This window comes from Nomascus leucogenys, chromosome 5 (genome assembly GCF_006542625.1).
Source record: "Nomascus leucogenys isolate Asia chromosome 5, Asia_NLE_v1, whole genome shotgun sequence".
NCBI lineage: Eukaryota > Metazoa > Chordata > Mammalia > Primates > Hylobatidae > Nomascus > Nomascus leucogenys.
Window position 1 is genome coordinate 72,399,240 of NC_044385.1, and position 27,938 is coordinate 72,427,177.

At 40.4% G+C, this 27,938-nt stretch overlaps 1 protein-coding gene across 1 annotated transcript in view; it reads right to left on the reverse strand.

Annotated features, from left to right (window-relative positions):
* Nucleotides 1–2,239: 2,239 nt before the first annotated feature.
* Nucleotides 2,240–27,938, reverse strand: part of LCP1 (lymphocyte cytosolic protein 1) — a 66,997-nt gene continuing 41,298 nt past the window's right edge. The window contains exons 10-18 of the mRNA XM_030813368.1: nt 26,891–27,033; nt 24,297–24,392; nt 22,857–23,052; nt 20,701–20,779; nt 19,551–19,665; nt 18,554–18,687; nt 10,371–10,494; nt 7,107–7,231; nt 2,240–4,037 (exon numbers count right to left, since the gene is read on the reverse strand). Coding sequence (XP_030669228.1) covers nt 3,905–4,037; nt 7,107–7,231; nt 10,371–10,494; nt 18,554–18,687; nt 19,551–19,665; nt 20,701–20,779; nt 22,857–23,052; nt 24,297–24,392; nt 26,891–27,033 — 1,145 coding nt within the window. The 3' untranslated portion in view covers nt 2,240–3,904. The remainder of the gene's footprint in view (nt 4,038–7,106; nt 7,232–10,370; nt 10,495–18,553; nt 18,688–19,550; nt 19,666–20,700; nt 20,780–22,856; nt 23,053–24,296; nt 24,393–26,890; nt 27,034–27,938) is intronic.

The window sequence follows — 27,938 nt, forward strand, 5'->3', positions numbered from 1 at the left end:
CAGCACTTTGGGAGGCCGAGGCAGGCGGATCACGAGGTCAGGAGATCAAGACCATCCTGGCTAACACGGTGAAACCCCGTCTCTACTAAAAATACAAAAAAAATTAGCCAGGCGTGGTGGCTGGTGCCTGTAGTCCCAGCTACTCGGGAGGCTGAGGCAGGAGGATGGCGTGAACCCGGGAGGCGGAGCTTGCAGTGAGCCGAGATCGTGCCACTGCACTCCAGCCTGGGCAACAGAGCGAGACTCGGTCTCAAAAAAAAAAAAAAAAAAAAAAGAGGATCCATGTCTGACTACCCAATGTGCTATATTTTTGCTAGAGCGGGAACTTGATAATTACCTGTTGAATTAAAATTAACATTCTGTGCTCAAGAAGTGGGCATAATATTATCCATTATGGCCTTTTTTTGGGGCAAAAGATTAAAACAACTTAAATATCTATTTAGAGGCCACTGGTTAAATGGGGTTTGGTATGCCTATATAGTAGAAAACCATGTACCTGTTGGAAAGATTGAAGTAGGTCTGTATGTACCAAAATGAAACAGCATCCAAGACATGGTATTAAGTAAAAAAAAAAAAATGGAATAAAGAGTGATGTTTATGGTATGCTAATATTTGTTATAAAAAAGATGTGTGGGTGTGATATGTGCACAGAATATTTCTAGGATACAAAAGAAATTGGTAACAGTGGTTGCTGATTAGGAGGAGAATTTCAGTGCAGTCTAGTACAAATAGAAAGAAACAATATCTATAGCTTCTTGATATGTTGGGAACAGAGTGACCTCCTAAGTATAGAAGGTGCAGCAGTGTTTAGGCCAGGAAGGAGCTACCTCCAAGAAGTTGTTGCTGGTAAAGCCTGGACACACAGCTTAGGCACAAAAGCCCAGCTTCCTAGCTGCTGTGTGGGTGGGTGGCTCCTCTGCAGGTCAAAGTGTGGCCACGCCAAATCGATGGTCAGCTTCTCTGTCACAGCAGCCCAACCGAGGAAGTTGGCTGCAGCAGAACTCCTCTGCATCCCCCCAGTGCACCCCCACTTCTTCCCAAGTAAGGCCCCGCCAAGCTGGAGAGGAGATCTCGGGCACTGCTAACCCCAAAGATTCCTCCTCAACTCAGTCTAGACATTGTTTTGCACCAATCCCTAAGCCTGAGTTTTGTTTATGATTGGGTTTGTTGGGGCTCAGAAAAAACGATACCCCAAAGTGTGGCACTTTGGTATGCAGAGTACTTTGAGCTAAAGGAGACTGGAAAGCCTCCAAGGAAACCTCAGAAACAAGGTCTCCCTCTCTGACCTTCTCCTGCCCGCCTGTCTCCTCCCCTTCTTTCTCCCCTGAAGCAACTCACAGAAAGCAGAATTCCTCTTTCTCGAGGAGGGTCATAGAAACTAGAACCCCTTTCCCCCAAAGCAAGCCGTAAAACCCTAGAAAAATTACTCTAACCTTCCCCTGCCTTTCTGTGTAGACAGTGACGGTAAAGAAATTCTCTGGCCTACCTTGCCTGATAGTAGGTAATAAGACCCTCGTTCCAGGGGGGTCCTGCCCTGATCCCTGGAGGAAAAAATGCTACAGACTGCAGCCAAGAAGAATCGGAACAGACAGGCCTTGCAGGGCTTCCCCGTCCATTTAGTAGCCTTAGATCACAGCCTTTTGCCCAATCACATTTCTGAATGGCCGTTCATTCTGCATTAAATCTAAGCATAAAAATGGACAGTCTTCCCTGGATCTTTGGGTTTTCATTTCTAAAAGCTCCCATGTCATGTAAAACTTTGATGAAAGAAATTTGTTACCCTTTTCTCTTGTTACCCATCTTTTGTCATAGTATTGGCCGTGACTCTTATGATAGGCGAGGAAAGGTATCACACCTCTCCACTCCTACAAGTTCGGTGTATTTCTGAGTTTGGCTCTCAGCTTTAATTTTATTCCCTGCTCTGCCTAACGGAAATTTATTCTTCAGTTTTTAGCTAAACTATTTCTCTTCAGACTGTTTCCTGTCATAAACTCATGTCTCACCCTGCCGTTCTTTTTCTCACTTGTCACATCTGTTATTTTAATTGTTTAACTTCTGTCTTTCCTAAGACAGGCATCAGCTGAGCACAGTGCCTGTTTAATTCATAGGCACATTCCTAAAACCTTGCAGAATGCCTAGCACATATTAGGCACTCGAACATGTTGGAGGAATGAATGAATGAATGATTTATAGTACACTGTTAGCAAACTTTCAAAAGGAAACATTCAGAGACACCTAATATAGGGAACATTTTATTTGGAAAGATTTTGAGCATCATTCTCTTTTCATTTTTTATTAAGGCAGTAACAGTCTTTCTTCCTGGAGGCGGATGGGGGAAATCATCTGAGGCTACAGTAAGTTCAATCTGAAGTCAAAACCAACCACTTTGCATTCAGAAGCAGCAAAAATACCGGTTATGGGCTGGGAGGAGCCACATGTTGGCTTTCTGAGTCCACTGCCAAGGAACAGATCCAGAGCAATGCATTTCAATTGCTTTGAAAAATGGCTAAGTTCCATTACATACCACCACTAAAGAAGATACCTCATTGATGAGCCTTTCACCATGATAGAGGGAGTCTAGCGTTGGTTCACAATGGCCTGTTGCTTTTTAGCCTTCCGTTGGTTTAGGGGGAAATTGCTCAACCTATGAGAGCTCTCATATTCATACTGTTCTGGTTTTGCTTTGGAATTCTTTGTCCAGTAAATTAGCTCTTCATAACGCAGTTCTGCCATTTCTTATCCAGCATAGATTCATTCTACCCTTGACAGCTGGCTAGGTATGTGTGTATGTGAGTAGGGGTGCTATTCATTGGCACATATTGTCCCCCCTGGAGTTTAGGGGTGGCAGAAAGCTTTTATAGTACCAAAAAAGTAAACATTGATAATATGGCCTGACAACAATCAGATATGCTAAGCTCTAGAAGCAAAAGCAAGGTAGGATTGCCTCCAAATGTTGACAGATATTAGCCATACCACAGTAACTAGATCTAATGTGAGGGCTAAATGCCTGGAGAGGCAGCACCCTAAAGGATGCTTAGTTATAGCTCCATGCTGCCCCCGAGTGGCTTGATGCTCCATTACACCCTCCTTGGATCCAACCTTCCATTAAGAGTTACGGCTCTAGAGGGCAGCGTATTCAAGATGTTAGATCTGCACCAAGCCCAAATTCTAGAGCTAAAAGCAGAGGGGTTCTTAGCGGCTGAAAAAAAAACAAAACCTGATGACATTTGGGACTCCAGTTTTGAGGAAAGGCTCTGATGATGAGGCTTACTTCTGCAGGCTACCAGAGAGTCCTGAGACTTCAACAGCTTGACTGATTTCTCAGAAGCTCCAAGTGGCCCAGAGACAAGGATGGCCAGAAGAGATGGGCCCCCTAGAAGGCATGGTTCCAAGAGTGTGAGGAGCGAAGTCATGGGAGGCAGGGTAGGAAGAGGGACAGAAAGAGGGGCTTGCAACAGATCAAATGCTGACCTCCAGGAACAGGGTTTAGGGCAGGTGTGATGATTCCCCTCCTGGCCCTCATCTTGAACAAAGAAAAGGGAAGCCACATGAAGCTGGTTTGAAAGATTATATCAAAATTAATACCACTGCAGCTTCTATCCTCGACTAACGGCAAAAGCAAGAAGGGTACCTGGAAAATAACTTCTTTCTTTTCCTCTAGATTTTCGAAGAAGCAAATAAATCAAGAATAGAAACCTATATATAGGAGGTTGGGCCTCCTGCAAAGAATGAAGCGCTTTTTGTTAAATATAGGAGAGGCTACTTGGCTGCACTAATATGTGCTTTTTGGAATCTTATAGAGTGTCACCAAGTTGAACTTTGGAATGGCTTGAATCATCCCGGGAGCATCTGTGCCGGGCAGTCAGGAGTGAGTGCACCGCCTCTCACCCAGTCCCATTGGGCCTCACACCCTCTTCATTCCTTTCCCCATGAGGCAGGCAAACACGGTCATGACCATTTTGGGGTTCACTTCAACCAGGTCTTCTGGCAAGGCATACACTCTTGTTCCAATTTTTCGGGCCATAGAGATGGCATACCTAAAAGGGAGAAAAGAGGAAAAATAAGGAGAGCCTGAGAAACACAGCACGAATGGGACCCTGGAGGGTCACAGTCACAGTCGCTCCATAGTCAGGACAGAACTCACTCCTGCAGTGGCTGGAGTCAGTTACCAGCATCCTCACACTTTTGTTGACAAATTTTGGCTCAACCAAAGCTTCTGACAAAGCATCAGACTTGCTGGCTAGTCTCATGATCATTATCAAGTGTATTATTTGCCCTTGGAGACCTCTTCAGCTCCTGCCTTTTTTTTAAGTTAAGTTTTTTTTCTGTAGAGACAGGGGTCTCACTATGTTGCCGAGGCTGGGCTTGAACTCCTGGCCTCAAGAGAACCTCCTGCCTCAGCCTCCCAAAGCACTGGGATTACAGGTATGAGCCACTACAGCACATGCTGCCACTTTTGATACTCACACCAGGAGTATTCTCTTGGGCTACATAGCAGCATGGCAGAAAGAGTCACAGAACTGAATAAAAATGTGTGCTAGGAAAAGATTGCAGACTACATTTCAACTACACTAACATTTTTACAAGGAACAAAAGAGGAAAAATGTATAATATCCTGACCTTGGCCGGGCGTGGTGGCTCACGCCTGTAATCCCAACACTTTGGGTAGCTGAGGAGGGTGGATCACGACGTCAGGAGATCGAGACCATCCTGGCTAACATGGTGAAACCCCATCTCTACTAAAAATACAAAAAATTAGCCAGGCATGGTGGCGGGTGCCTGTAGTCCCAGCTACTCAGGAGGCTGAGGCAGGAGAATCGCTTGAACCCGGGAGGCGGAGGCTGCAGTGAGCTAAGATCATGCCACTGTAGTCCAGCCTGGGCAACAAAGTGAGACTCCGTCTCAAAAAAAGAAAAATCCTGGCCTTACACATCAATTTTTTAATTCTTCGTTTCATTCCAATTCTTGCCCACATATATTTGTACTTATTTATGGTACTATAATATAGAGTAGCCAGAGATTTATATTCCATATTTTCACATAGAATGATAATAGCTGCATCAGAACATTTTTGCTGTATTTGTAGATACATGGAAGATAGATTTTATTAATTGTAATTTATTTTCAAATGAGCCCACACTACCTGGCAGTTCTTTTATTCACCTCGTTTATTATCTAGTGACCTCTTACTATGGTTACACCAGACGCTCTTCACTCTACCCAAGCCCACATTTACTATCTCCTGCTCTCCTAAAATTACTTTACTTTTACTTTATTGATCAAATTAAATTAAGAGCATCAGGCATCAGTAGTCCCATTTTTTCTCCTTGTCTATCTCTCAATAACTTCTTCCATATTGATTATTAATGAAGTAAAATTATTTTTCCCCATTATAAAACACAGAGGGAAAACTGTCTGAAAATTAGAAGGGAGCTTCAAACAAAATCACACACAACCTTGCCACCATGACATAACCATTCTTCGCATTTTGTGTAATTTCTTTCACCCCTTTTTCTAAGTAATTTTGTATCTCGCCCTCACAGAGTGCTTAGGAGTCTGGGCTCTGAAGTTGGACTTTGACTCTCAGCTGCACAACTGAAAAACCATATGGCCTTGGCAAGTTTCTTAAACCTAATCACACTCCCCTTGAACATCTGGGCTGAAGGCTTCTTACAATTTCTGGGCCTTCATATGTGTTTTTCCTTCTGCCTGGAACATTCTTCCTCTCTCCTTCACCTGTCTACTTCCTTCTTGCTCGTCTTTTCAATTGAGCTCAGCTGAGCTGCTATTTGCTCTAAAGAGCTCTAGTCCCCTTCCTATCCCTTCAGGGATGCCTCATACTGTCCCTTCCACACCTCTCATCACAATCTATTGTAATTTTAGTTTAATTATTTATTTGTCTCCATTAGATTGTGTTAAACTTCGGCATCCCGGGAGCGCAGGTTCCCACTTTCCCAAACTGGGAACACAGAGAAGGGGTCTGTTGGGATTATAAAGCAGGGATGCCGGGCACTAGATACTTGTAACTTCTAGACCTGTGGTATGAGCTGAATTGTGTCTCTTCGAAATTCATATGCTGAAGTCTTAACCCCCAGCACCTCAGAGTGTGACCCTAGTGGGAAAGAGGGTTGCTGCAAATGTAAGTAGTTAAGACGAGGTCATGCTGGAGTTGGGTGGCACCTTAATCCAGTAGGACTGGTGTCTTTCTAAGAAAAGAAGTGTCACAGAGAAACACAAAGGGGGAAGACAGCCGTGTGATGTCACAGACACGCAGGAAGAATGCCATGTGAAGACGGAGGCAGAGATTGGCATGGGGCAGATTCTCCCTCAGAAGAAACCAATCCTGCCAACATCTTGATTGCAAACCTCTAGCTCCTATAACTGTGAGAGAAGAAACTTCTGCTGCCGGTTTGTGCAGTATTTTGTTGTGGCAGCCCAAGGAAACTAACGGAACCTGATCTGAGAAAAGCACCTGTCTGGAGCAGATGTTCATTAACTTTTTTTGCAAAAGACTAGATGGTAAACATCTTAGGCTTTGTTGCAACTATGCAGCTCTGCTGTTATAGCAGGGAAGCAGCTATAGACAAGATGCAAATAAATAGGCTGTGTTTCAATAAAACTTTATTTAGAAAAGCAGACAACAGGGCAGATCTGGCTCAGAAACTGTAATATGCTGATACTCACTCTAGAGGAATCATTTGGCAGGTGACCTGAATGGTAAAGCACAAGACAGTGGCTTTCACACTGGCAAAGGCTCTGCTGTGGAACCCTACCCCTGTTTATTCTTATCCATGAATATTCATGAATGGAGCATTTGGTTAGGAAATTGGTTTTATGAAACTATAGGCTTGCTTATCAATTACAAGAATGCTCTTATTATTGTTTTTTTTTTTTGTCTTGCTCCCATTCTGGCACTAGGAGCTTTAAACTACTATTGTATCATATCCAAAATAGTGATGACGAGACTGCAGAAAGTCATGAGAAGGAAAAGCATGGATAGTGAAAATGAAATGTTTGTATAAAGGCATGAGCATTAGACTTTACAACCATTCAGCTGCCAGTTGGGTCCTTCCCTCCCAATCTGAGGTTTATTTTTATTTACATACTTGGCATTGTTGAGTTTCTCATCATCATTCAGATTTTCTGTCTTCAGAAGGTCATAGTTAATGGAACCTGGTTGGATGGCATCGATGAGGTCCAGAACGGGCAGACTTGTACTAATCTTCGGGTCCTATGCAGAGACAAAGGGAGGGTTTCATCAACGTGTCCCAAAGTTACTCCCATTCAGCTCAAAGGAATTGGGTGGCTTTTTCTTCTTAAAATATACAGCCTGGTCTGGGAAATGCAGCAGTATTCCACATAGTGTTTCAAATAAACTGTAGTTTCTGTAGGAGCATCAGTAACTTTCCAGAAAACCCACTGTCTACCAACAGCAGATAGTCATTCTCAAATAATAAATGGAAGGAAGTTAGCACAACTAGAGAAAGACATAAAGTTAAAAGAGTGGATTGTGTCAAGCATATGAAAAAATGCTCAGCATCACTAATCATTCACAGAAATGAGGACCAAAACCACAATGAGATACCACTGCACACCATTCAGAAGGGCCATCAATAAAAAGTCAAACCATAACAGATGTTGGTGAGGTTGTGGAGAAAAGGGAATGATTACACACTGTTGGTGGGAATGTAAATTAGTTCAGCCCCTGTGGGAAGCAGTTTGGAGACTTCTCAAAGAACTAAAAATAAAATTACCATTTGAACCAGCAATCCCAATATTGGGTACATACTCAAAGGAAAATAAATTATTCTTCCAAAAAGACACCTGCATGCTCATGTTCTTCGCAGCACTATTCATAATAGCAAAGACATGGAATCAACCTAGGTGCCCATCAGTGATGGACTAGATAGAGAAAATGTGGTACATATACACCATGGAATACTATGCAGCCACAGAAAAGAATAAAATCATGTTATTTGCAGCAACATAGATGCAGCTGGAGGCCATTATCCTAAGTGAATTAATACAGTAACAGAAAACCAAATACTGCATCTATTCACTTATAAGAGGAAGCTAAACATTGGGTATGTATGGACATAAAGGTAGGAACAATAGGCACAGATGAATACAAGCAGGGGGAGGGTGGAAGTGGGTTAAAGGTGAAAAACTACCGTTCAGCACTACGCTGACTATTTGAGTGACTGGTTCAATGGAAGCCCAAACCTCAGCATCACACAATATACCCTTGTAACAAACCTGCAAGTGTACTCTCTGAATCTTTTTTTTTTTTAAAGAGTGGGTTGTGTTCATTTTTAAAAGGGCTTCACATAAAAGGAATGTGGGGCTAGTATGACATTTCTTTCGGTACACTATGTGGCCTCTTTTGCTTAATCAATTCTGCAACGACTTACTAAGAAGACAGGAGAAAATGAGCCCCGAGTGTTACAAGGAGCAAAAGAATTGCCAAACCTTTCTAAGAGTGAACCCCAGCATCGCTTGCCAAACCTTGTCCCCATAAGAACACCCCAGAAGCCACAGCCTAATGTAATGGGCTGGAGCAGCAGCTATTTTAGGGAGAGAAGCACCCCTGGGCTATGTAACTGGCCACTTCGTGTTAACAGCTAAGTGACCTATAGATACACTACACTCTGCAGCCTCACCCCACAGGTAAAAGGCATTTTCCTCCCATTTGTGGACCATCACATACAATTACTAGCCATACTCTCAGGAAGTTACTTGAGTTTTGATGTCCTCACCTATAAAATGAGGAAAACAGTAAAGCCAGCTTCACAATGTCAGCGAAGATGCCCTGAGACATGAACAAGGAGCCCCTGGTAGCCAGAGCGCATTCAATATCTAGCGCTCCTTTCGACTTTGCTTTTCTTTACTGCCTTTCCAAATCTCTTTCTGGAAGAATCTGCTTGCATCAGTGACCAATATCCACTCCTAACTCTGCTCAGCTCTCCAGACTGAACAGTAGGCTGGAGATGGAGCAGAGGTGACGGTTATCTGTGATGAGCTCACAGCAGGTGGACACTCCTGTGACAGCCCTGCCCTGACAATATCTTCTGCTACTGCTTGTGGAAAGAGATTTTCATTTTTTCTTAATTTTGAAACACAGGATGGATATCATGATGAATCGCCTCACCAACCCTGTTAATACAACTCTGAAGGGGTTCCTCCCCCTAATCCTGACCTTCAAGCTAGAAAAATGTAGTTAAGATGGCACAGGCATTATGATGATGTGGATCAAGTGCACATGTCCCTTGAGGAGGAATCCAGTTAATGTATGAAACATGAGTCAAGAAATTTAATAAAATGCTGCTATTAATAAAAATGGGATTTAGATAGAAGTACACAACCGCTTTTTTACAAAAAACATCACAAGGGAGATCTTTGAGCATGTTACGTGTCACCATTATAATGTTAATCTGAATCATGGAGGTGCCCACATTTTACGAATACTATCATAGTTTATATTACTTTGAGAGAACAATGCCTAAAATCTTGCTTTTAAAATCATGGATTTTAAGTGGGAACTAAGCACTGAGTACACATGGACATAAAGATGGGAATAAGCCAGGCATGGTGGCTCATGCCTGTTATCCCCAAGCACTTTGGGAGGCTGAAGCAGGAGGATCTCTGGAGGCCAGGAATTTAAGACCAACCTGGGCAACATAGTGAGACCTCATTTCCAAAACAAACAAACAAAAATTGCTGGGCATGGTAGTGTGCACCTGTAGTCCCAGCTACTCGGGAGGCTGAGGCAGGAGGATCACTTGAGCCCAGGAGGTTGAGGCTGCAGTGAGCCACGATCATGCCACTGTACCCCAGCCTGGGTGAGACAGAGTGAGACCTTGTCACAAAAAACAGATATAAAAAGTAAAAATAAAAAATAAAAAATATTAAAAAATAAATTAACATTTAAAACATAAAAATAAAAATTAAAAATAGGCAGTAGAAACTAGGGAAATGGGGAGGGAGGGAGGAGGACAAGGGCTAGAAAACTGCCTGTTGGGTACGATGCTCCATACCTGGGTGGTGGATTTATTTGTGCCCCAAACCTCAGCATCACTCAATATACTCAAGTAACACATCTGCACATGTACCCCCAAATCCAAAATAAAAGTTGAAATTATTTTTTTTTAATGATGAGTTTTTACGATTAACTATTATGGGAGAAAGTATTGAGAAATTCATCAATGAAATGGCTGATGAACATCAAAACAATAACGAGTCATTTAAGCAAAATTGAAATGAGAGGGGGAGCCTCTAATACCTACCACTGAAGGTCACTTGAACATACAATGAAAATAGTACAGATAGGCATAGAGCTCAGATGGCCTCTAGCAGAAGACAAATAATTTTACCTTGAAACTAGAGATGGATGAACTTTTCTCTGCTTCCCTCAACGTTTCATTCACCCAGTTGACAATAATGTCATCATTGACCTTCTGGCCACCACCGATTTCTTCAAGGATATTCAGTGTATACCTGAACAAAATAAAGAATGCTTTCTGGAGAACAGTTGCTAAAGAATTTAATATAAACAGAAAGTAGCTAAGGATGGAATTTTTTTTTCAGGTATGTCATAGAAGACAGTCTGGACACCATTACATTTGAGAGAAAAAAAGAATATATAACAACATTAGTTCCTTTTAGAATAACTTAAGTTATGACTTTATGGCTATTATAATGAAATATAAAGCAAATACCTCCTTCTAAGCACAATCATTGCTCTGAGCAAAAAGAAAAAGGCAAAGGGGAAAATAAAAGCAAGGAAAGGCAAATGAAGGAAAAGATTCCAACCTGTGACAATTAAAAAAAAATAATAAAAATCAAGAAATAATTCAGTGTTGGAAAAGTCTGAGTAGCCTACATGATAAAGAAAAAGTATAAATTTTTTTTCCTTATGTAAGTAAAAATGTTGCAAATATGCTGACAAAGGTAATCTTCAGTCTGAAGGTAAGAATTACCTTAGATACCTACTGTTACGAGAATTGGTTTGTTTGTTGTTTTGGAGGGGTTGGGGGACATTTATTAAGCAGATGCTTTAACTTCTTAAAATTCTATAGAGTAGGCCAGGCGCCAGTAATCTCAGCACTTTAGGAGGCTGAGGTGAGCAGTTCGCTTGCACTCAGGAGTTCCAGACCTGCCTGGGAAACATAATGACACCCGGTCTCTACCAAAAACACACACACAAAATTAGCTGGACATGGCAGCACTTGCCTGTAGTCCCAGCTACTAGGGAGGCTGAGGTAGGAGGATTGCTTGAGCCTGGGAGGCAGAGGTTGCAGTGAGCTGAGATAGTGCCACTGCACTCCAGCCTGGGTGACAGAGTGAGGCTCTGTCTCAAAAAAAAAAAAAAAAAAAAAAAAAAACCAAAAAACCCACACAATCTCTGGAGCAGAGAAGGTTACCACCATTCCCTAAAGCTACTCCCTTCTGAAAGGGAAATGCGTGGGAGAAAGCCCAGCAGTCCAGGAACACATGGGTTTGTGGACCTCATGGTTCAGGTTGGCAGGAGGGGATCAAATTACACACGAAAGACCTTCAGGGCTAGAGTTACAGTGTGGGCTTCTCAAACTGAAACTCAAGAATCCTGTGACTGAATCTCATCTGACCACTCTACCTAAATTCAGGTCACCCTCCACTTGGGTGCTCTAGGATTTTGCTTACATAACCCATTGGGTATCTTCCTCTAGTTCCTGCTCCTATGGACAGTACCGTTCTCCCGTGACTTTCCAGATGGTTTTCAAGTTTAGTCTCTGAAATAAGAGCAATGCCTTGCTTCCTCCAGGTTAAAGCACCTTCCCATTATTGAAGAAAGGAAGGAAAATAGCTTGTGTAACTTTTCTCTATCAAAATTCACATTTAAACTGACAGTGATGTTCTATCAATTTCACCTCCTAAGTCTCCCTCAAATCAATTAGCTCCTCTTCATTCTGTTTCTCCACCTCACAGAATTTCCTTTCTGAAGTACAGTTCTGGTTTGTCTTTTTTTTTTTTTTTTTTTTTTTAGAGATGGGGTCTCACTACGTGGCCCATGGCCCAGGCTGGAGTGCAGTGGATATTCACAGGTATGGTCATGGCTCACTGCGTCCCCGAACTCCTGGGCTCATGCAAGCCTCCCTAGTATGGGATGGACCACAGACACATGCCACAGTTCCCTGCTTGGTCATGTCATTTAAAGTGACTCAACATGGCCCAAAGAATACAGGTTAAGCTCCAGCGTACAGCACACAAGGCCCTTTACAATTTGGCTCTAGTGTTCTTTTCCAGCACATCTGTGATTTCCTTCTTCCCTCCCTGCTTCCTTGCCCATCGTGTGCTACACACACACACACACACACATACAAAGACCTATACACATTTCAACCGCACAGAACCATCAGCAGATCCCCAGCCACACCTCCATCCTCCTTCTGCCTCCTGCTTCTGGGACTCAGCTGTAATCACTGCCTGGGCCCTTTTCCCTTCTAGTGAATTCCTAATCGTTTGAACAATCCTCAGCTCAAGTATCACTTTTCCAGCTTACAGAGTGTATTGATCAGTCTTGGTATACTTGCTTCGAACCTGTTTCCCAGAACTTTTGATGGCATTGGTATCCAATATGTGCCCTCGGACAGGGTCCATGTGCCCTGTTCATCAGAGGTTAGCAGACTGCCTAGCACTACTGGGCATCTAGTAAATGAAGGCACAGAGAGGCGGGTGAAATAAATAGAGTGACTTTTCTCCCAGGGAAAGCAAGGGGATAAGAAAGATGTTTAGTCTGGCCCAGAGATGGGACCAAAATGCTGAGAAATCATGAGTATAAATGGGGTAAGTGCGGATAGATTTTCAAAATATTTCTAGTTTGGAAAAGATCCTACTTTTGATCTCTTCATAAAGGTTACATTTTATGGCATAATTGGCTTCTTATTTCCAGATAGCATGCATATTAAGTTATTAGCATTTACTGTAACATCTAAGAATTTCTGCCTAATGAACGTCTGAATAAAAAAAACAGTAGGTTAGTGCTTGCTTCATTAGGTCCTCTCTATATATAACCTGATGGGACAAACTAAGTTTAATCAATCTTCTGGTAGCTTCTCTTGTCCCGGGACCTAGTTCTCACTTCCTTTCATCAGGAGTTGCAGCCCTGCGTCGTCCACATGCTCATGTAAACAGCAGCGGTGTTCTTGACCCACCTCCTAAGCCTGGGAACTAAGTGGTGCAGAGGGGAAGCCCACCTTTATACTAAAGTCTATCTGCAAGCGTGAAAAGCTACTAAGGAACAGGGAACCTTATAGAGGTACAGCAAATTGTGGAGGCAGCTTATTGCGTTCTGGGGTTTGAGAACAGCCTCTCATAGTGGCACAGAGTTCCGGTGAACAAAAGGCAGTCTTCCTGCCACCTCAAGTGAGATGCAGAGGTTTGAAATGGAATCAGACATCCACTTGTAAGTACAATGATAAAACACACACACACACACACACACACAAAGAGAAGAAAGAATAGAATTAGGCTGGGCCGGGCATGGTGGCTCATGCCTGTAATTCGAGCACTTTGGGAGGCCGAGGCGGGCGGATCACCTGAGGTCAGGAGTTTGAGACCAGCCTGACCAACATGGAGAAACCCTGTCTCTACTAAAAGTAGAAAATTAGCCAGGTGTGGTGGCACAAGCCTGTAATCCCAGCTATTTGGTGGGAGGCTGAGGCAGGAGAATCGCTTGAACCTGGGGGGTGGAGGTTGTGGTGAGCTGAGATCGCACCACTGCACTCCAGCCTGGGCAACAAGAGCAAAACTCTGTCTCAAAAAAAAAAAAAAAATTAGGCTGGAGCCTCCATTCTAGATAGTACACTAAGCAATTGCTCATCTAAATACAGATTTGAAATGTAAAACAAAAACTAATTTGGCCTGTGTCTTTCTAGATTTTTCCTTTTGAGATAATTACTGCATATTATCAAACCTGCTTTGGGACGATTGTGCTATTAAATGGAGCCTTCCAGACAAGATCTCAGTATTACCACTGTTTGTAAAATGTGCTGTGCTGAAAAGCTCTTTGTCAAAATGAAACAGCATTATGAGCTCCAGCTTTAGCCAGTTCCTCCTTCAACAACAGAGTTGATGAGGTTTGGATGTGAGGCACTAGAGGGATGTGATTACTACCTGCTTACTTTTCTGCCTTCCAACACTTGTTTTATTTATTTACTATTTGGCACAGAGGAACAAACCTTGGTGTTTTGTTTTTCAAGGACCCATCCTGACTTCACCATCCACAGCCTGTTTGACCTGGGGAGAGTTTCCTATTTGTCCGCTTCAGATTCTTTGTTCATTTGCTTTAGTAGAGCTATCATTGCCATGTGCTGGCAGCCTGCTTGCTTCAAGGGTTTTATCTGCAAGTTTATGCATACACTGTTTGCCAACTGTCCACCCTGAGAATGATTTCCAAGCTACTGAAGGGGATAGGGAAGTTTAAGTACATATCTCTTATTTGCGCTCATAGGAAAAAATGACAAGCCATTTATTGTCCAGATAAATGACCAAATTAGCACATCAGCACAATTCAATGAAATAAATTCCAGCTAGAACTGGCTGTAAATTTAATAGATCTTTTAATATATGGCATGCAGTGAAAAAAATCCCTTCCGGTGCCATTTATATAATTATCAGTCATTACTTTTCCTTCTGCAGTAATATATTTCTCTGTCTACTTTCTTAAATGCACAATTCTTGTGTAGTAAACACTCATGAGAAATACGACTTTTTAACCAGGTGGAGACAGCAACAGCAGAGTGGGCCTTGTTGTGGATGTGCCAGCCATTAAATAGGGCTTTGAGCCACATTTTTATAAAATGTCCAAAGATCATAGTGCAAGATGTTTTTCAGATATTATGAAATTTAACATAGAATAGAGTTGACCTGAGTTTTTTGTTTGTTTGTTTGTTTTGAGACAGAGTCTCACTCCGTCACCCAGGCTGGAGTGCAGTGGCATGATCTTGGCTCACTGCAACCTCTGCCTCCCAGGTTCAAGCGATTCTTCTGCCTCAGCCTCCTGAGTACCTGGGACTACAGGCACGCACCAGCATACCTGGCTGATTTTTGTATTTTTAGTAGAGATGGGGTTTCACCATGTTGGCCAGGCTGGTCTCAAACTCCTGACCTTAGGTGATCCACCTGCCTCGGCCTCTCAAAGTACTGGAATTACAGTATGAGCCACCGCACCCCCTGGCTTGAGCTTTTTAGTCATTAAAATAGCATATATTAAATATTATTTAATATTGAAACCCATGAGTCAGTTTAACTGTTGCAACTAAAAGGACTTTTGCTTTGGTTTTTAAAGCAATCAGTATGAATTGCTAATCTGTTAAAAATTTAAAACTTGTGGAAGATAATAAAGATAGCTTGGAAATAGCATCTGGAAATACACTGGTGAGAACAGCCCTAAGAAGTTTTCAATGATGTTCTGGATACATGCAGTAAACTAAAAGATACAGTTGGAGTTTCTTTAGCTCTAGAGTTTTCTGCACCAGGGGAGCCTTATGACATCTGCCTCCATCATTAAAGAGACCCCAGTTTGGAAATGGGTAATGGAGCTCTATACTTAGTAAAGCAAATGTGAATCAGGGAGTGAAATCTTTTATGATCACTTCTGATTATCCTACCTTATCTGGAAATACTGACACAATTACATCCAGAGCCGGCCATTATTAGGATCTGCAGAAAGTGGCTTGGAACTAAAGCCACAGCGCCTAGGCACACCATGAACCTTGTCTTTGCCATTATCTTGCCAGACAGAATGTAATGTGACGTGCAGTTTCTGGGGCTTCCTTCCAGGTAGGAAAATGAATTAAGTCACACTAACATAGGCTCTAATGAGGGGAGGTAAGATTCTTGCCTTGTCAGAGCTATTAGTCTAAGGGGAAAGACTGAAGCATTTACAAGTAAATTATTACTTACAGAATTCCTGTCTAAAAGTCTCCCCAAGCTTATGATTTTGTACCAAAATTGTTTCTTTTTCTTATAATTTATTTTCTATTTGCATATCTTCTCATAATCTATTTTTGTTTAACTAATATCACTCTATACTTCTCACATTAGTTAAGTTTATATTCAGTTCCAAAACGTATCTAAAGTTTTCTATGAAAGGAACTTCTGTTTCTGGCCATGATGGAATAACAGGGACCACATTTAAACACCTATAATACAGTGAAAAACATATGAAACAATGTTGTTCAGACATCAGGCAATAGGAAGCACAGGACAGTGGCCCCTGAAAAGAAGAAAACAAAGTGAGCCTTAAGATTTTCCAGCATGGAAAAAGTTTCCAAGCTGCAACACAGGAGGAGAAAACCCAAACAGAGCATGGCCATCCTCTTGAGTGGAGGAAACAGGGATGAGAAATGAAGGAAGCCCAGGTGCCTAGAATTTAGGGGGAAGACTATCAGAGCGGTGAGAACTGTATAGAGAGAAGAGAGTCATTCAGAAAGCAAGCTTCAGCGGACTTCAGAGGGTTTCCCTCAGTCTTCAGCTGAGAACCACTCAGTGCACATGTGTGAAGAAACTACTAGAGGCTGCGGGGAAAAACCCACCAGAAATGAGCCAGGAGAGCAATCCTTGAGGCTCACACAAGGCTGGAAATAATTTGTTCCCACCGGCTGGAGTGGAAAAATTTCATAATACACGAGCATCAGGCAAAGTACTCAGAAGACCATTTTCTCATTACTAACAAGCAAAATGAGCTCTAGATTAATTAAGCTTAAAAGTAAGCCTCAAATGGATCAAACTGTATTTAAGTAACTTAAGTCTATCCCAGGATTAAATTTAAGAATATTTAAAGGAATACAGAAATATCCAGTACACAGCAAGGTCAAATTCATGATATCTGACATATAATTAAAAAATTAGCAGCATGCAAAGAAGCCAAAAAATATGACTCATAATGAAGGTAAAAATAAATTAGTAGAAACAGATCCCAAAATAAGTTACTGTAATTATTTTCTGTATGTTCAAGAAGGTAAAGGAAAGGACAGATATGGGAGATATAAAAATGACTCAAAATTTCTATACATGGAAACTATAATGTCCAGGTTAAAAAACATGTACACTGGATGGAGTTAATAGAACATTAGACATGAAAAAAAAAAAAAAGAGATTAGTGAACTTGAAAACATAGCAATACAAGTTATCCAAAATGAAACATAGAGAAAATAAATAAAGCATCAGTGAGCTTAGGGACAACTTTGAAAGATCAAATATACATGCACTTGGAATCCCCCAGAACCAGGGCTGGTGGGTACAGAAGATATGTTTGAAGAGATGAAAGTTAAGTTTTCCAAATTTGATGGAAAGTATAAACCCATAGATCCTATAAGTTCAACAAACCTCAAGCATAAGAAACAACAATGGGGCTGGGCACGGTGGCTCATGCCTGTAATCCCAGCATTTTGGGAGGCCAAGGCGGGCGGATCATTAGGTCAGGAGTTCGAGACCAGCCTGTCCAATGTGGTGAAACCCTGTCTCTACTAAAAATACAAAAATTAGCTGGGCATGGTGGCATGGACCTGTAGTCTCAGCTACTCAGGAGGCTGAGGCAGGAGAATCACTTGAACCCAGGAGGTGGAGATTGCAGTGAGCCGAGATCGCACTACTGCACTCCAGCCTGGGCAACAGAGCAAGACTTTGTCTCAAAAAAAAAAATAAAAAAAGAAAACAATGTACATCATAATAAAATTACCTAAAACCTGTAATAAAGAGAAATTTTAAAATAAGCCAGAAAAGAAATACTACATATGAGGAAACAAAGATAAGAATGACAATAGATTTCCCCTTGGAAACAGTGTGGGCCAGAAGACAGTGAAACTATCTTTAAAGTAAGGAAAGAAAAAACTATCAACTTAGAATTCTGCACTCAGAGAAAAACATCTTTTGAAAATGAAATAGGCATTTTCAGACATATAGAAGCTGAAATCATTTATCACCAGCAGACTTGTGCTATTAGAAATATTTTAGGTAGACAGAAAATGATACCAAATGGAAATCTTGATCTATAAAATAGTAGGAAGAGCACTAGAAATAGTAAATATGTAGATAAATATAGCATAATTTCCCCTTTATTTAAAAAGTCCCTTTAAAAGTAATTGTTATTTACACAGATCAATTGAAGTAAAAGGATGGTAAAAAGATAGGCCATGCTAATCACTAATCAATAGGAAGCCTATAGAAGCAATAGTAGCTATTATCTATTAATGTCAGAAAAAATAGATTTCGGAGAAAAGAATATTAGTAGGCATAAAGAAGACTACTTCATAAGGACAAAGGGATGAGTAAATCAGAATGAAACAACAATCTAAACTGTTTATGAACCTAGTAACAGAGTTTCACGATACTTGAAACAAAAACTGACAGAACTGAAAAAAAAAAAGCAGAAAGGTAAAAAGTGCTTCTCTGGTTATGAAGCTTAGCTTAAAACATACTTTTACTGAATTAACTCATACTGCGAAAAATTTGCTAATATTTTTCTAGGTAAATAATGTATTCAAGAAAAAGCCAGTTCCATAAGCTATGCTACCTTCTCATTAGCTGCCAAATCAAGGCCAATGTGAGAGTGCGGTTTCCTTCATTGAGATCTTGTCCACCGATGCCAACCAGGGAGAACTTCGCTTGATTCTTCCCCAATTCTACTGCGTAGTTACAATTCTCAAGCTGAATGAGCAGAAAGGAAAACGATTTAATGTCATCTTGATTATGATAAATACCAGATAAATAATAAAAATAAAGATAAAAAATGAAATAAATATGGTAAGACCGAATGACCTCTCAAGTCTCAACCGGTTCTGCAATTCTAGGATTCAAAATTAAAGAATTTTCCATCTTTCCCTAGAAACCCTTTACTTTCATAAAAAATATTCATAATGTGGCAAATTGAAATGAATTCATTATTATGAATATGTTCACAGCTATATCACACTGCATACATGGAGAGCCATCCTTAATTACCTACATGCAATATTTCTAAAATAGGTGAATCCATGGAGATGGACATGGAAAATTTGGAGTCTCCATCCTCTGCACACATAGCAAATGGTCATGTGAACAGATATTCCTGTAGCTACGCATGGATCATTAACAGTCACAGCAGTAAGAAATGCTGAGAAATGGCTGTGTCAACCCTGTTGTTTCAAATCAATGTTCCCACTGTGTTGACAGTCGACAAACTATTTGAACAAGTCAAGCTGTCAGTACAAAGCTCCAATTCTTTAGAAATTAGAATAAAGATCCTGCTGAGGGAAAAATCCCTGTGGCTCTCTGCTTGCTCTAATTATCTTAATTAGAATTTTTGCATGATAATGTTTGAAGACATCCAACATGGAATTATAAATAAGTAATCGACTGAAATAATGGACACACTTTAATAAAGCTATTCAGGTTTCTGATTACTGTACTAGAATTCAATTTCTGGAAAAACATTACTTGTCTAAGTTTGGCTGCCTTATAAAGTATTTAGAGTGCTCTTGCAGGCTATGACTTTGCCTGCCTGCTGGAACATCAGAACCATCACTGTTTACCTTCTTCATATTGCCTCCCAGTTTGGGGTATGGCGGTTTGTTTACTCTGTTCCAGTCAACAGGAACTTTAATCTTTTCATAGAGCTGGAAGATGACCAGGGCATCTGATAAGTCACTGAACAAAACAAACACAAAAGGATTCTCAGATATCCAACATTTATTCAGGGCCTACAATGGGCCAGACACTTTCTTACATGTTAGTTCAAAGAATATTCACAACAACCCTGCACACTTGGTAGTCGTAGCTCCATCTATAGAGGTGAAGAAACCATGACTCAGAGAGACTGGGGGACTCACTCTTTCCAGGTGTGACCAGCTATGCCCTTCCATCCAACATATGCTGCCTCAGGAAAAGAAAGAGTACTATGGTGATGAAATAATCTGTACACCAAACCCCTGCAACATGCAATTCACCTATATAACAAACCTGCACATGTACCCCTGTACCTAAAGGTTTAAAAATTGTAAAACTAAATAAACGTAAAATAAATATTTAGGCCGGGCGCGGTGGCTCATGCCTGTAATCCCAGCACTTTGGGAGGCTGAGGCGGGTGGATCACAAGGTCAAGAGATTGAGACCATCCTGGCCAACATGGTGAAACCCATCTCTACTAAAAATTAGCCGGGCGTGGTGGCGGGTGCCTGTAGTCCAAGCTACTCGGGAGGCTGAGGCAAGAGAATGGCGTGAACCCGAGAGGCAGGCTTGCAGTGAGCCGAGATCGCGCCGCTGCACTCTAGCCTGGGTGACAGAGCGAGACTCCATCTCAAAAAAGAATAAAAAATAAAAAATAAAAAAAAAACACACAAAAATGGCTTTAACAAGTGGCACAGGAGACACTTCACCACAAACTTAACATCTGTTGTTCTGCTTGCTTGTGAGCAGGTTATACGTAAGATCACTTATGACATACAGTAAATGTTTCATTTTGTTGAGGTATGATTTATGTATTGAGCACACAGTGAGACTGATATATGCAGGTGAGTTTTTCAGCTGCATATCCAACATCTGAAGCTCAACCTGGCACTTTTTCCCCTTCCATCAAGGTATGCACATTTTGTGAAGAGAATGCACACCATAGTGGTATTTGGAATCCTATGGCTCTTTTGAGGTCTCTATCTTACATTAGAATGAGTTCCCAAATATTCCTACCTGTACAAATGATTGACTCGAGGGTTTACGCCCAGGGAGTTCATCCAGTTCCTAAATGTCCGCTCTTCTCTCGTCTCACCTAGATGAATGAAGACAGGTTATCTTTTGGGACCAAAGAAAACATGCCTTTTTTATGACCAAAGTTTAACTAAAGAGGATGCAATAAAAACTGAAAGTAGAATGAAAGAAAGAAATAAAATAAACCCTACTGGATTTGGATGAGGGTTCTTATACTGTGTTAATTTTCCTTTTCCATTTCAATTCCACATGTATTTCTATAGCATCTATTAGTAGTGTGTGGAATCCTGTGTGGGGTAGCTGTTCAGTTGGCTCTCAAAGGCTTACCTTCTTGCTGGAAAAAAACAGGACTTTTAGGCATCAAACAGAGATCATAAAAGCTACAGAACTCACTTATGAGGTAGATATATTTGTTATTTGAGTTGAGACAGGGAAAAGAACAGTATGTACTGAATTTGGAGGGAGTGGAATTTGAACTTGCCCTTGGATAGCTAGCAAAATCTGGATCAGAAAAACGAAAGAATAGAGGATTTGGGGAGGTAGCAAGGGGTGGGAGTAGAAGATAGTATAAATATGCATACAAAGGAAGCAACAGGCAACGTCTCTATTAAGAATATCAGGAACTGGTTTGGTCAGGGGTCTGTGTTGTACAGCCCAATGAGACAAGCCTATCTGGAAGAAGGAGTCAGAATTGGAGATTTTTGGATACCAGGTAGCAGATTTTAGTTGACATATTAGACAATCGCAGTCATTATGGCTTTGTAAAATTACTGCAATAGATTCTTGAGCAAGGCAGAGATATAATAAAATCAGTACCGGGATGTGCCTGGCAGCAGTGTGCAGAATCACTGAAAGGCGATATGCATTTGAATTAAACACGGCAGAGGGCAGAGTGTTTGACATTAGCATGTGGGATACATTCACGCATTTGATAAATGGAGGCTCCAAGATCCATTAAAATAATTGGTGTATGAGGTAATGAGCTTGAAAGAGCAGAAAAGAAACATAACAATTGAGAAAATGTTCCAAAGGAAGAATTATTAGTATTTGCTGATTTAGTGGATGTAGGGATGAAGGATAGGAAGATATAGTAGGATCCAAGGTCTTTAGTTTTGGTGACTAAAGGAAAAAAAATGGTATGATTAATGGAAATGGAGCATTTCTAAAAGAGGGCAAATGGGATGGGAGGTGGGCTGGAAAGGCAATGGTTGGGGGTAGGAGGGAAAATAATCAATTCTGTTTTGCATATGCTGCACCTCAAATGATAGCCAAGCACCCAAACAGGAATATTCTAGAAGCAGCTGAAATGGGTGATTAGTGGGCTTGATATATAGACTTGGAAGTCAACAAAATGCACACAACCCCCTGACCATAATTTAGCAAATGACAGGAATGCAGGAGTGTTGGAGCATGATTATGCTGCATTTTTAGTGAGAGTAAAGCACTGTGGAAAAGGATCAACTCATACTTCAAATCTGAATCTCCTTGCTTGGGTGACATTCATTTTATATTAATTGACCTTTTTGTCTCAATATTGGGACTAGTTCATGATTTTTTTAAAAAAGTCAAGTAAACATCTCTGGCACCTCGCACCTCTACCTGGTAGAACCTAATTAAAGCTATACGCTTTTTGTTGAATCTTAGAGCATTAACCTGAAAGATACAACTTTTAGGGATTCTGCCTCAAAATACTTTTCTGTGGCTCCCATAAGAAACAAAACAAAACCAAAAACTCAGTAAGCATATCCCAGCATACATTAAATATCATTTTTTGATAATGAATGGTGGCAATTTCTTGTCTCTAGGAATCAACACAGTCCATTAAGTATATAAATTATCTTTTCGAAACTCAGGATTTATTTCATCTAATAACTAAATGCATTATCTTTCCTAAAAGATTTAATTCTGATAATGGATGAAGCCTTTGTTAATGGACGTGATATAATGGTATTTGATTATTCCTGCTTGGCTGAAATTGACTTGATGAATCTATTTATTCTCTTTGTTGCATACCAGAGAATTAATGGCCTGTTTGCACGTGTCAATAGTTTATATTTGCTTAGGAAGTGAGTTTGAATTGCCATTGAATTAGAATTGTGAGTGCCTTTCCCCATCTTAAGCAAACAGTTTACAGTTACCTTCAAGAGCCCCCCAGTCAATGTCCTGGTTCTCTGGTTTGTGCAGGGCAGGGTATCTGTTAAAGAGGTTGGCAATAAAAGCCAAGTTCAACTTGGGGTTCCCTCGGACAACATCTGTGGCTGTGACAAACTGCCGGCAGCCCAGCCTCTCCGCCTGCTGCAGCATGCATTCTGCCCTCTGGATGTCATCCTTCTCCTGCAATGCAAAAGGATGTCTCAGGGCTGGGTCAAGGCTCTCCATGCACAAAGCAGATTGCATAACGTGAAAAGAAATGGGAATCTCACTGAAACCATTAGTGTTTATCTCAGGAAGACACTTAATAACATCACATTATTGCCTATATGCACCTGCACCAAAATCAGAAAGTCACAAGTAAAAGGAATCTCAGAGGTTAAGTAACAAAGATCTCTCATCTCCATTATCAAACTATTTCAGATGAATGGTTGGTTGCCCTGTTTCAAAAGAGATGCAGTAGATTCCAAAAACTGATCATTTGAGTTTATCTTAATGATTTCGAACCATTAAGATTCCTTTTTATTATTTGCGTGCACAGATGACATGAGATTGTCTATCAAAAATTTTATTTATTAATTTATATTCCCATAACCAGTTCACAAAAGATATTTACACTTGCCAGTAAGAACATATGATTAGCATAACCACTGTCTCCACATTGAGTTGGTATACTTGCAACCCAAATAAAATAAATTTTATCAGTTAACCTACATATTATTATTGATAAATATATAATATCAATTTTATTTTTGCAGACTTCAGATTTTGAACGACTCTGTGCTCAAATAATTCTAGAGAATCTCTAGCCATTTGTAAGCGACTCAATACTAAAATTTTGTTGAAATATGGCCCACTGTCCTTAAAGTACATGAAACCACCAATTTTCAGAAAACAAAACTTTAAATTAGGATGATTTCTTAATATGACACTTTATTAGATAATGCTACACATTATGCATTTCATGAGCTTTACTTCTTATTTACTTTTACTCTACTTCTCATTAGGAATCAGTTGACTTCAACATGAACTCATTGGATTTAACTCCAATGATATTAAATGAGGCACACAAACGGGCAAAGTGACTTCTCAAGATCAATATTAAAGTGGCGGCAAAACACAAGTTTTATTATAACATTCAGACCCATGTGGGGTTATACAGTCTACTAAATGATGAACATATATAGAAGTGCCTAGCATGCTGGATGGCGTTTAATTACTATTGATTTCTTTCTTTAATGTTGTATTTCCAGATTCAGTTTTCATCAATTATTATCCCAAACTGCTCACAGTTTTACAGTTTTAACAGGGCTTTAGGCAGAAATGCCCACTCATGGAACTCCAGAGTCAGGGTGACACAAGGTAACAGAACTGCCAACATGAAAGCAGCATCATGTTCTCCAAACACAACCGGGACCTGGCCTTACCCGCAGTCCTGACATGTCAATAACAACAGCAGGAACACCTTCTTCATCTCCTTTTGGAGCCACCTGCTCAAGCAGGTGGTAGTAAGCTTTTGAGTCCTGTGAGAAATTAAGAAATTCCAATTTCAAAATAGCACAGCTAATTACATACTTAGCACAACAATGATTTCCCAAAAGCAAATGTTTTATTTCATATTCAGCTGTCATTCCAGAATGTAACTTAATTAACAAAGCTAGAAACATTCACTAATTTGAATGTTCTATTTGTTTCTTTACATATCACATTTGCTTTTCTTTTTAAAAGGAGCATAACAATAAAATAATCAAGATATACACAAAAGGCACCCTAAAGAAGTGGATATTATTCTGTTGTCTTTAGGGGTGAAAAACAACTTATTTACATGTATTAAATTGTATACAGGAAAATGTATATATACCTTTATATTGCTGTAGAAGTCAGTCAGCTAAGGTTTCATTAAAAAAAAGTGACAGAAAAAGGAAGCAGAAGTTTAAAGCAGAGTTTAAAAATACATTTAAATGGACAATCAGCAAGAGCAAAATAAAGATGTCAAAGACAGAAGATTGAAACATTAACAAGCAATCTTTATGTAAAAGGAGAAATATTAAGAAAAGTGCATTTCATATTTATCTAGAAGCTAGAAAAATGGTTCAATTTAGTTATAGCAGATTAGATACAGGTATTGAATTCTCAAGTTTTCTTAGATTCTGAAAATATGCTTATTGACAAAAAGAATTCTCAGAATTATAGTCTTAAAATATAAATATATTCTTAGTCAATGAAAGCATACAGATTTTCAGGTAGTTTATTTAAATCATTTCATAGCATCTCAATTTCTCATAAGGATTGAAAAATCAGCTATTATTTTGTTTCTACAACTGGTTAGGGTAGGTAAGGCCTGGGCAGAGGAGAGGTATGCTCACCACTTTTGGCATTAGAAAGAGGAGAACAAGAGAGTGTGAGCCATTGATGTTGCACCTGGGGAAACTGATCTTCATCTCTCTTCTTTCTACCCTCCCTTCTCTGACTTTTCACTGTAGCTATTTTGAAGTCAGTGAAAGTCACATGCAGGTGTTAGGCACCAATACCATCTGCCTACCCCCGGTTACATCTTTCTAGTTTGGCTAAGAGTAACCTCATTTCACCTGACTCTTATGAACCTTTCTCACTCACTCTAGCCTGGGTGTTCTCCTCGCCTTTGCCAATTTTACATGATTTAAAGACATCTCCCCAGGCTGCTGGCTACTCAGACATACACATGACAGCGTAGAGTCAGTTGCCGTGCAGCTGCTGCCGGAAAACAGGCACAACACTGTATAAGTAAGTGCTCATCTGGCCAGCTCCTGTCTCATACAGACACTTCCCAAAGTACAAAATGGTTGTTCTAGAGAACACAGCCATTTAATGACAGGAAATTAGGTAAATTTACAGCTGAGATCCGACAGCCTAATTTCAGCTGAAAAGTTTTACAATTGCAGAGCTTAACTGTTGAGCACAAAGGGAGATGATGACAGCCAGCTCCTGTTAAACCCCAGGTCGGTTGGTGGTGCTAGAAGAATGTTAATAACCCATGAAAGATGCGTAGTTAGAAAGATGGATTTAGCTTAGATCCTAAGAAATGGGGGCTTTCCATCAAGAAGCTTGACTCTGACTGGCACAGTGCCTGACACACGCTGAGTTCTAAATGCCACGGAATGCACGTCATATAGCAGTGGGAAACTGTTACTCAAAGAATTACAAACCTAGGTGTACTCCTGTTGAGTCATGTGAACTTTCCTCTGACTCTTTCTCTTTGGGGAAAAGTTATCTAATGTTTGAGAAAGTGGAGACTGAAGTATTTTCCTGGTGTTGCAACCCAGCATCTCCTACTCTTTCCTTCTAGGGACTGCTTTCCATTCCTTTCTGCTCCTTAACCACTTTCTATCTTCATCCATCTGTCATCATTGCCAATAGCTGTTTTCTTTCACCTTGACATGGAACTTTTCATAATACTTGAAAACCACAGTGTATTCCTGCCTCAGCCTTTCCCCTATGGACCTCTTTGTCTCTTTATGTGTAAAATGAGAGGATAATAACCCTTACCTCATGGCATTGTTGTAAGGATTCAATAAGAGAATACACATATAAATCAGTTAGAACAGTGCCTGGCATGTTGCAGACACCATGTTTGCTATTATTAGTATAACTAGAAGAGTCATCTTCATTTAATTTTTTAAAGGGAATTCCCATCTGCTGCTCCCATTTATGAAACCAGAGACATTACAGACCTACATATATTCCCTTTACTTGGACAGCAGACTGTTCTCTTGCTCTTCCTCTAGCTCACCTTTGTCCCTCTACTTCCTGATATGGAAACTCCAATCGAGACACTGTGCTAGGACTCTGGGCAGATCTGTGTATGTCCCGGGACTAGAGCAGCAGATGGGCTCTCAAGGACAGTGAGCACCTCCAAAACAGCACCAGACTAACGCTTGAACTTCTGAAGACAGGAAGCCCCAAATCTTTGTCTTTTCTTTATTAATGCCCAAATTCCCCTTCACTGCTGCAGAGAGTCATGTTCAAATAACGCTCCTCCTACCTTGATGTCAGTACTGAAGTTGCCAATTTTGTTGCAGCCTGCATTTTCCAGGTGGTAATTAGCCCACCTCAGCAAGAGCTCTTCAGGGGAGAGTTTCATCAAATCCTCCAGGCTCTCACCTTCTCTCAAAAGAGCAATCAGAGCTGAAGAAGCACAAAAACCACAGAAAAATAAATGCAGCGATGTTGGGGGAGGGGGGTTGGTTAGAAATTTCATTGAGCTCTGCTAAAAAGCTAAAGATAACAATGTTACCTCTTTGGGGTAAAGGTTCTTGTAGCCTTTCCCATGGATTAAATATTTTATTATTATTCCCTAAAAAGAGGCGTAAGCCATTGTGAGCTTATTTATTATCTCCATTTTTCAGATGGAGAAAACAAAGCACAGTGAATCTCAATGCTATGTTTAAGAACATTTGGGCAGAGCCATAAAAATAACCAAGGCTACTGGCTCGGATGTTTTGCTAGGTCTGTCAAACCACATTTCACAGTATGACAACATTTTTGCTTTTAAGAGATCAATTTTGTAATAATAACAATGTTCTCTTGTCTATTCCCATAGGTGTTTTATATTTCAAGTGCTTACCTGCCTAATTATAGCAACTCAACAATGTAATCAACTCTCCTCTACGTTTTCCCAGATGAGTAAGTATTTTTTTGCTCAGCTAGAAGGTTTAAATTTAGCTGAGGTCATTATTTGAAGATCAATATTCTTTCTCACAGGTTCTAAGATCCCTATTTCCTCTCCCCCTCCTTCTTTATATTATGTTTAATACATTGGTTTTTAAATAATATTTCAGGATTTTTCATTCGTTATTGTGATTTGGACATACAAATAAAAAGTATGTATAACTAAAGATTAGAACTTGACTACAGATTTCATATTGGTAGGATTTGTATCTGATAACTGAAAGATAACATTGTGTTTTGTATGACACTTATCAAGGTTGGCTACCTCTGTCTAAGCCATGGGGCTGGTCACTGTTTACATACAGATAAGATGGTGAGAGAAGACATAATAAGATTGACAGCTACATATTTAGTTGAGAACT